The sequence below is a fragment of the Microcebus murinus genome, chromosome X (genome assembly GCF_040939455.1).
Source record: "Microcebus murinus isolate Inina chromosome X, M.murinus_Inina_mat1.0, whole genome shotgun sequence".
Taxonomy (NCBI): domain Eukaryota; kingdom Metazoa; phylum Chordata; class Mammalia; order Primates; family Cheirogaleidae; genus Microcebus; species Microcebus murinus.
In genome coordinates this window covers 11,914,207-11,924,266 of record NC_134136.1, presented here as the reverse complement: position 1 = coordinate 11,924,266, position 10,060 = coordinate 11,914,207, and the positions used below count along the sequence as shown (strand labels likewise).

Sequence of the window (10,060 nt, the reverse complement as noted above, 5' to 3'; positions counted from 1 at the left end):
TTTTAGTGGAATGACTTTTGGGATATTATTTCATTTCTCCAAACCTAATTTTCTTATCTGTAAGACATGGAAAATAATAGTATCTGCTATATATGATTGTTTAAATGATTAAATGAGATAGTGTTATGGTCTGAATGTTTGTCTTCTTAAAATTCATATGTTGAAAACTAACCCCCAACGTGATGGTATTAAGAGGTAAGGCCTTTGGGAAGTGATTATATCATGAGGGCTCTGCCCTTATGAATGGGATTGGTGTCATTATACAGGGGCTTGAGGGAGTTTGTTTGCCCCATTGACTCCTTTCTCCAGGTGAGGATGCAACAAGAAATGTAATGTATGAAGGAGAGTAAGACTTTACCAGATATTGAATCTGCTGCCACCTTGATCTTGTAGTCCACAGCCTCCAGAACTGTGAGAAATAAATTTCTACTATTTATAAGTTATCCAGTCTAAGATATGTTATAAAAGTAGCCTGAAGGGACTAACACAGTGAATACAAATAAATTAGATAAAACTAGGCACAGAATAAACCCTCAATAAATGTTATCCATTATGATGATGATGACAATTATGATGATGATGGTGATCACTACTATTATTGCTACTACTATCACTCTTACAATGGCAGCACAGGATTTTTGGAATCCATTTACATATAAGGGATACAAATCTAGCATACATAATATTTAAATGAAGCCTTTGTAGTATGTTTTCCCTCCTAATATTCTCTGAGTATCCAGAAGGCTGAGAAAAGTACAAAGGCAGCCATGAGGAAAGCTGGAATAGGATCCTAAATTTGTCCATGTATATTCCATAAAGTAAATAATTTACTGACAGAGAATTCCTGAGCTTACTCCAGCATTAACAGAAAATTTACTAAAAAGGGAAAATTCAAAGTATGGAATATTCTATATCCCCAAAAATGTGGAAATAGGAGCAGTGCAGTTATTTGAATGAAAGACAAGCCCAGAGGGTGATGCTGGGAGATGAATTTCATCACCATGAGTGTATGGTAACTTACTTACCTTTTGCCTCTGAATTAAACACATTCTGACATCCTACACTTCATGATATAAATTTTAATACATTCTTATAATAAATTCCATTAATTATGCTATAATCATATCTTCATTAACAAAAGTAGTGACATTTAAGCTTGCTTAATGTTTAACACAAATGATAGACAAAGGGAAGACAAGTCACTTAGAAGGACTGCAGATTAAAGCTGCCCACCATCTCTTAAGTTTTTTGAAATGGTCAGTCAGCACCTCTCTACACAGATACTTTTGGGAAAGGGGAGGAGAATAGGTAGAAGGAGACTGTCTGATACAGCCGACATATTGTTGCAAAATTACAGTTATTGCCCCCCCCCACACTTCACACAGCTTTATACAGTCCATGCCACAAAACATACCAAGCAAACAACTGACACATTAGTTAAGAGGCCTTCCATTTTACTTTGACAGTTCATGATAATGGAATTTAATTGTGGAAAAAGCAGAATAATTTTAGCTGAATGTCATTTGGTTCATTCAAACTGGGAATCAGGGACATTTTTAACAAAGGTTTTGAAACTTCTTTTGAAATCAGGAAGCTGCTTTGCACAGATAAGAGGAGAGGTTTGAGGATTCTCTATCAGAAATTTCAAGGTTTTTTCCATCTGCTTTTTCACATTAACTGGTAATTATCCAGAAAGGCACATAATAGTGCAGAAATGACAGAAGCCAACAAAGGTTTTCCTAAGATATGTAAATTGTCAGTGATCGGCAAGGTGCAACAGAAAGGCTTTCTACAGCACAATTATTTATGCCAGTTCAGTTTGCTTTTAGGTAGCAGTGATGGCCTGCTACAGAGCAGCTCCTTATCATGGGCCCTGCACATTAGCTTCCACCAGTCACTAAGAAGAAAATGTGGCAAAAAAGGTTGCTTAAAAGGATGGTATTTGTCCCTTATTTAGAGATTGTTTTCTGAAAAACAGTATTTTGATGATCAGGCTGTCACATTAAACAAAAAATATTTCCTTTAATTTCCCAGAATGCTATATCTATTGGAGACTTTCCAGTTATATATACATCAGAGTTTGATCATATTATGAATGTGGATCTCATCAGGACTCTATAGACATTCAAACCATGTATCCCATTGGTAACCCACGTAGGTTTTCTAGGACTGTCTTACTTTTTGCCCCAATTTTGTTTCTTTATTGAGACTCTTTTGGCCTATAAATGTTTGCCAGGTCCCATAAAAAAGAATATCCTGGCAAATTTGACTTGTCCAGGGCCCTGGCTTCATTCACTTTATACTTGTTCTTGTTTCCTAACAGTTCCAAAGGTTTACTAAATTTCCTGATGTATAGAAAGAGCAAAATAAGTAATAATAATAATATAAAACATAAAAGAGCAATGATATTATTATTTATAATCATTTATGGATTGTTTACTAAAAGCCAGGAATTAACTCAATCTATCCTCACAACAATCATAAGAAATGCTTTATTATTTACTGGCAGAGAATTCATGAGCTTACTCCAGACTCAAAAAAGCTCATTAACTTGTCCAAGAACGCACTTTATATATACTAAATTAGAATTTAAATCCCAGGACTGTTTTGTCTCTGAAGTCCACTATCTAACTCACTAGATGATAACATTTCTACAATGAAAAATTTTTGAAAGAATAAATAAATGATGACATTCCTTATTGCTTACCTCTCTCCAGAAATCTCTGTTTTATATCTCTCTCTTACTTTTTCAGTTAGATACCCATCCATTTTCTTTCCATTCTCAGCTTTAACTCTGCCTCATGGTTCTGTATCTCTCTTCTGCTCCATTATTATGTGAGCAGCCTTCCAGATGAAACCCCTCACTTGACACAACCTTTAGGGCCCCTCCCCTTGAGTCCTATTTCTATACATTGTCACAGTCTTCCCCAGTCTTGTATGTATGATCTGTATATTTGAGGAAAATATATGTTTCCAAAGAGAGTCTTAAAACATTTCTTTCAATTTATATTTTGCATAAACAGTGTATTCATGAGACTTAACTTTTTCACTGGCCTTTCTAGGAGGCAGCCAATACTGTACAACCATCTATCCTTGGTTGAAAAAACAATTATGTAATGGTTTATCAAAATGCTCTGTCAAAGACAAAATATTGTCATAAAAATAAATTTAATTTTATTTTTTCTTCCTAGTTTCCTGAAATATTGTTAGCTGTAAGTATATCCGAAGTGTTTCTAAGGGTGACAACAAAAGAATCAAGACTCAGGATAAGGTTTAACATTGAAATTAGTTACATTCACATGTATCTGCCTAGTAAAGTAGTATTTGAAGGTCTTCATCCCAAACTTTCCCCATTATCAACAATGTTGCCTGAAATTGTACATTTGGACTTCCAGGAATGTTTGAATATGAAGGAATCATAATAATTGATTCCAATTCCTTTAGAGTTTTATAGGTGAGCTAACTGAAGTCAATAGAGGCAAAGCAGCACAACTCATCAGAATCTGAAGAGGTACAATGTACAGGGCATGCCAGTTATAGTATTTGACTTACATAAAATTTCCATCTGTGTGAAATTTCCCAACCCAAATTCCCTGCACAATGAAGCAATACCAACCTAGTGTTTTTGTGTGGTGTTTTGTTATACAAAGATGACCACACATGGAACCATGAATGGACACAAGGAAACACAAATTGTTCACTGACTCATGATAGAGCCTGACAAAATATTTGCCAAATTTGAGTAATAAAAATTAACAAAAACAACTATATTAAATATGATGGATTCTTGAATTTCAACTGGAAAATATAAAATGGATTTCTGAGTTAAAACTAAAAGGATAGAGCAGGTGCATAGAGAAAAGCAAGAAATCCATGATAGAAGTAGATATGCCATGAAAGAGGAAGACCACAAGGGAGGAGGGGAAAAGGGAAGGGGAGGGGAGAAGGAAGGGTTGGAAAAGAGAAGTAGGGAAGGGCACAGGAGGAGGAGAGGGACACAGAAGAAGATAGAGAGGGAGAGAGAGGGAGGGAGAAATATAGAGAGAAAGAGCAAGTAGTCATTCATAGATATGCTGCTTTGGATCCTAAAGGCTTTGTTTCCAATTCCAATTAATATGGATTCTGATAACAAATTCACTCTTCTTCAAGTTGGTGTCAGTGACTCTTTGGAACACAAAGAGTTTAAGTAAATATGTAAGCTAAGGCCACTTGTTTTGTGAATATAAAAAGATGAAACATACTCTATCTTAGAACCAATATATATTGTCTTTTGCTTCCTCGACGTGTCTCTTTTCTTTGTACCCTATGATTATCATTGAAGTCTTTCTAAACCCCAAAGCTCTACTCTGAAGGTTGAAATGTCAGTACATTAAAACTAAACCTTGACTGGTATCTCTTTGAACACAGAGAAAACATATGAGAAATTTTATTTATTGATATATTTATTTTAATTGAAAAATAATAATTATATATGTATTGTGTATAATGTTTTCATTTGGGTGTATATTATAGAAATATTTAATCAAGCTATTTAACATAATTAATATATGCATCACCTCACCAATTTGTCATTTTTGGTGACCAGAATCAATATTACATGTTTCAAAATTTCTAAGAAAGATTTTTAATATTTTTAGCATAAAAAATGTTTTTAAAATTACCTTAGCCGAAAAGCAGGCTGAATCTGAGCTGACAGTTGTTTTTCTGTGTGATATTAAATGATGACATTGCCAAATCAAGTTAGAAATGATGATTATTGCCAAGGACTGGGATATCAAATTTTAAGAGCACATGAATATGTAGGATATTAAATATTTAAGGTGACTGGAGGAAATGATGTTGTTATAGAAGAAAAACCAATCTCTAGTTTCTCAACCACTGTGCAAACAATGCCAATGAAGCTATGTTGGCCTTATCTATATTCTTTTAAATACTTTCTAGGAAAATGGTAATTTACATTTCTATAGAACTATTAATTCAAGTACTTTCACCTGCATGTCTCTTTAAAGAAAACAAAAACAAAGTAAACCTGCCTTGTCAATATATTAGGATCTGGATAATAGTCCAGATTAGCATAACTCATGTTTAGCTCTTTTAAAACTTGTTTAAGTAGAACTTTTTTTTTTTTTGAAGTGCAACAAATGCTTTTTATTGTATGCTCATTTCAATGAGTAACATTTAGAAATAATAATCCCACATAACAGTGACGATCTTATTTTACAGCGTGTACATCATTTACAGCCACATAACACACAATTTTAGTAGATTTTCCAAAGTTAATATTCTGAAGTTAAGAAAGATAAAAAATTTATTCTCAAGGAATGGATTCTTATCTGGTGCAAAAACAGAAAGGTGAACATTTGAAACACAAAGCCACAATATAGCATGAAGTAAAATTACATTTTAATTATGTTGAACAGCTGAATGTAAACATGAAACAACTAAAACTTAAAAGTACACATCATATGCATTACATTTATGAACAGGATTTTCATTAAATTTCCCTAAACCAGCTTTTAATATTAAGCGCCATTTTGATTTGCAGCATGCTAACACAAAGCGTTGTTAAAGGGATGCATATTTTAAATTTATACACTGTAAACTGAATATCCACCTCCGAACTCTATTGGCAGTATATTGTTATGTTAAATACTGCATAAATACTGCCTCATATTAAAAATGCATGTTAATAATATGGTATATCGATTTTAAAAATCAAAAGTTTCAATAATGGCATAAAATTGCACCTTTAAACATTAGAGCAAGTAAGACTAGAACAATCATACTTGCTAAGACTGTCCTAAAAAACCCTCTAGACATTATAATACTTAAGAAAACTGTGTTCTCTCAATTTAATCTTTAGATCATTAAGAAATATAGTGCTGATTTTGTTTGCAACACTACTGCTGCATCCATTTTAGAAAGCCACATTTGACTCAAATATATTTTTTATATATGCCATACTGAACAACAATCAACTTGAACATCCAAAAAAGGGAATTTTAATCCTTATACTTTACCTTAGACTTCAGCACAGAATGCTATATTTTAAACATCCTATCCTGTGATAAGATATTAGCAGCTTTGAAATTTTTTTAATAGTACTGAATTAATCTAACCTGTTTTCTAGTGAATTTTCTTTTAATGAATACACAAAACTTTTTTCATTTCTGGAATTCAATTTCCAGGTACAATATAAAAATCTCAATGAGTAAGTGACTGATGGATGACTGCATTTTATTTCCCCACCCAATTTCTAAAATTTCTTAAAAGTGAGGCTTGCTTGCTATTGCAAAGCATTGTTAAACTCAATTATGTATTCTTTTCAGAAACATTTGACTGTAGTATGATCAGCCAAATCAAGTATTTGTCTTTGCTTTTCCCCTCTGTAGTTTTAATACTATTAAATAGACACTTAAGAAGTTTTTCTGTGACCATTCTATGGTGCTTCTTAAATTATTTAAGAAATTTTCAAAGGGCTATGAGATCCCCTGTTAATTCAAATGTTTTAAGATCTTTAATACAAAGAATGTAAAGTTATGATTTAATATCAAGCTTTGAAACCAGATGAAAGTTAGTGAGATTTTTCTCCCATGTAGCATATCATATTTTGTAAATAACTTCTTTCTTTATATTGATCTTATTACATAAGAGCCTCCTTGTGGTGCTTCATAATATGCTGATTTTTTTCTGATGGTCTTCGGAATCCCTTCTTGCAGAATTCACATCTGTGTGGATAGTCTTTTGTATGTATTGATATCACATGTCGTTTAAAGCCAGATGCATCTGTAGTGCTGTATTCACAATACTCACATTGGTAAATCTTCCTTCCAGTATGGGTCTTCATATGCTTTTTGAGCTCATTTTGTTGCCTGAATCCTCTCTTGCACCTTTTACACTTCAATGACTGATCCTTAGTATGAACTGAAAGGATATGGCCACTAAGAATAAATGGATCTGATGTTTTAAAGTCACAGTGCCTACACTGATGAATCTTCCTACCCTTATGGATATCACTATGCTTTTTGAGCTCAGAAGGCCGATGGAAACCTTTATCACAGACCTCACATTTGTGAGGAAAATCCTTAGTATGGACAGATATGATGTGCCGCTTAAGGTCACTTGAATTGGTGCTCTTGTGGTCACAATGAGGACACTGGTGTGTCTTGTGTCCTTGAAACAAATCCAGATGGCGCTGAAGCTCCCTCTCATCACCAAATGCTTGGGGACAGTGCTCACATTTATATGGCAAATTGTTACCATGCTTAGACTTAATGTGAGTTTTCAGATTTGACTGATCTGCACACCTGAAGACACAATACTGACACTGATATGGCTTCTCACCAGTATGGGTTCTCATATGTTTCTTGAGTTCAGAAGGATGTCGAAAACCCTTCCCACACTCAACACAAACATGAGGAAAATTCTTGCTGTGAACAGCCAACAAATGTCTATTCAATAGTCCTTGTTCTGCAGTTTCATAGTCACAGTATTTGCACTTGTGCATCTTCGGCTCCTTGTCTCTTAAGATAAGTTTATTCGAACTCAGTGGACTAGCCTCTCTGTATCTCCATGTGTATTCTGTAAATTCATGGGTTTTGTCAACTTTGTTTATAAGCTTATGGCTTTCTAAGTGGTTATGAAAACTCACTTTCTTGTTAGTTGTAAAGTCACAATCTGTACACTGATATTTTTTTCTCATCAAATGATCAGGATGATTCTTCATGTGTCTTTTTAAGAATCCCCTGGATTTAAACTTTTTTGTGCAAATATGGCAAGGGTACACTGTCAGGGGCTGTCCATCAGGACCTATTATAACAGCTAGATAAAAAAAAAGGAAGTTGTGACATTTGGTCAGACTGTTTTAAAGGATTTTACAACAAAGGCGCCAAATAGTTGGCATTCACTATGTGAAAACTATACTGGTTGAATAAAATCCTGCAGGATAAAAATGCACACTAAAAGTTTTACTTTATGGTAAAGTAGCTCACTAAAAAGTAATAAATGGCATTCTAATATGTCCTCATCATCTACCAAAAGCAGAAACAAGCACCCTTGTTAAACCAAACTAAAAATTCTCTTAAAACATCTTTTGCATAAAGAGAAAACAAGCATAGTTTTATTAAGTACCAGTTACACACACTGCAAAAAAGGAAACCCCGATTATCTATATCATATACAAACAGGTACATGGGAAGTAGGACTACCATGTAAATAACCGATTTTTCCCTTTTGGCATAGAAAAATACTTCCTCATCTCAAATCATTATAATATTCATAAAGCAGAATATTTTACCTGTTTGCCACTGCCTGGTTTCTCCCCTTCTCCTTTTCTTGGCTTTTTGTTTAAGTACTTTATTTGTATTAATGCTATCACAAATTTGAAGGTACTGGGCTGCTGTACTACTTCTATTTTCTAATGTTGAATCCAAAGTATTTCCTGATGCTTGACAATCTTCATACCTTCGAGAAACTCTTCTTTCATCTCTTATATCATCTTCTTCTTGGGAAGAATCTTTAACTGCCATGTAAACCATCTTCTCCCGCTGCATTCAGCTCTGGTCAAGCACTCCAGCTACAGAATGCCCACTGGTATACTCGCTCTCTGTGACAATTTCTGTTCCACCTATCTCAACATCATCTTCAGCCTCTGCTTTAAATATATATACTTTTATTACTTCTGAACCAAATCCATCTTCTTTAACATCTTCTTGTGAACCATCACTGCCGATTTTTAATGATGTGTTCCCCATATGCTCTAATTTCTCTCCAACATCATCCAAAGATATCATTAAATAGTCTTCAGAAGTGCTCTTGACGTCATCATCATCATCATCTTCGGTTTTTATAGTAACTGTAGAACCAGGAACGCCACCAGCTGCTTGAATCACAGTTTCTGTATCTGAATTAGTTACAAGAACCTCCTCTGATACCATTGTGGGAGAGTCAACTCCTGACACACAATCTTGGACCACATGTTCCAAGTGTCCATCAGGACCAGTAACAAGGTCAGCCACAAAAACCTGCTCAGGTACCCTAACGGTTTCTGTAATTAGTTCAGAAGTCAAGATATGATCACCATCATCTTCCTCTAAGTCTTCTTCAATGGCAACATCAGCTTCAAGTACAGCTTCAGGGACAATCACACCTTCTGTTACTACATCAGTCTCTGCGATGATATCAGGCCCATGGACAACCTCAGCTGCAAGGCCATGATCAAGAGTTATCCCATCATCTGTGACAACATCAGAAACTAATACAGCTTCAGGAACTGAAACAACAATATGATCTCCATCGATATGCGCAGTACCAGCCATTCCAGCCACAAAATCCTGCATAATCATGGTATGGGCCATTCTAGAGTCTGATGTGTGTAATCCAAGACTTCCACCACCTGAATCCATACTTAGCAAAGTTCATTCACAAATATTAGAGGACTCAGATGTCTAGTATTAGTGAATTTCATCCAGTGGTTCTCATCCATTTCTTCCAGACCCAGTTCAGCTCTGCAGCGAAGCTCTGCAGATAAACGTGTATTCACCTCTGGTTCCTGGTGTTCTACTTATAACGTAAAATGTTCTATCCCAGTTTCCCTGGAGTTCTTTGAACCAGTAAGAACTTCTGGCCTCACTCTACTACATTCTTTCATCTCACAGTTTTGAGGACTCATGAAACATGACTGCTACCTTTATATCAGTGTCTCAAAGAAACTGTAGATATTTTTACATATTGCAAAGTAAAATCTGCAGCAATGTCTTTTTATTTTTCCTTCTGAACTATGTTATTTTCTTTGGGAAAATGTTCTCTTTACCTGCGGCGGCCGCCGCCAGTCAGACTATGACCGCGCTCTCTAAGTAGAACTTTTGATGAACCTGAATTTTGCAGATTAATTTATTTTTTAGAAGGAATTGCTTTGTGGAAGGAGATAGATGAAAATTGATATAAAAGATTTAGTGTAAACTCTATTTTGATAATTTTCAGGGTATCTTTAAGTCAGTTAATATTCAGATCAACCTCCTATAAATCTTTCCATAAATTTATATACATAAAACAATAGCAT

General features: G+C 34.7%; 1 protein-coding gene across 1 annotated transcript; it reads right to left on the bottom strand.

Annotated features, from left to right (window-relative positions):
- Nucleotides 1-5,141: 5,141 nt before the first annotated feature.
- LOC105885424 (zinc finger protein 711-like) lies at nucleotides 5,142-9,836 on the bottom strand. Its single transcript, XM_012790338.2, is given in 2 exon segments — nucleotides 5,142-7,821; nucleotides 8,297-9,836. Coding segments are annotated over 2 exon segments (2,286 nt in total). The 5' UTR covers nucleotides 9,405-9,836; the 3' UTR covers nucleotides 5,142-6,643.
- Between the last annotated feature and the right edge of the window lie 224 nt (nucleotides 9,837-10,060).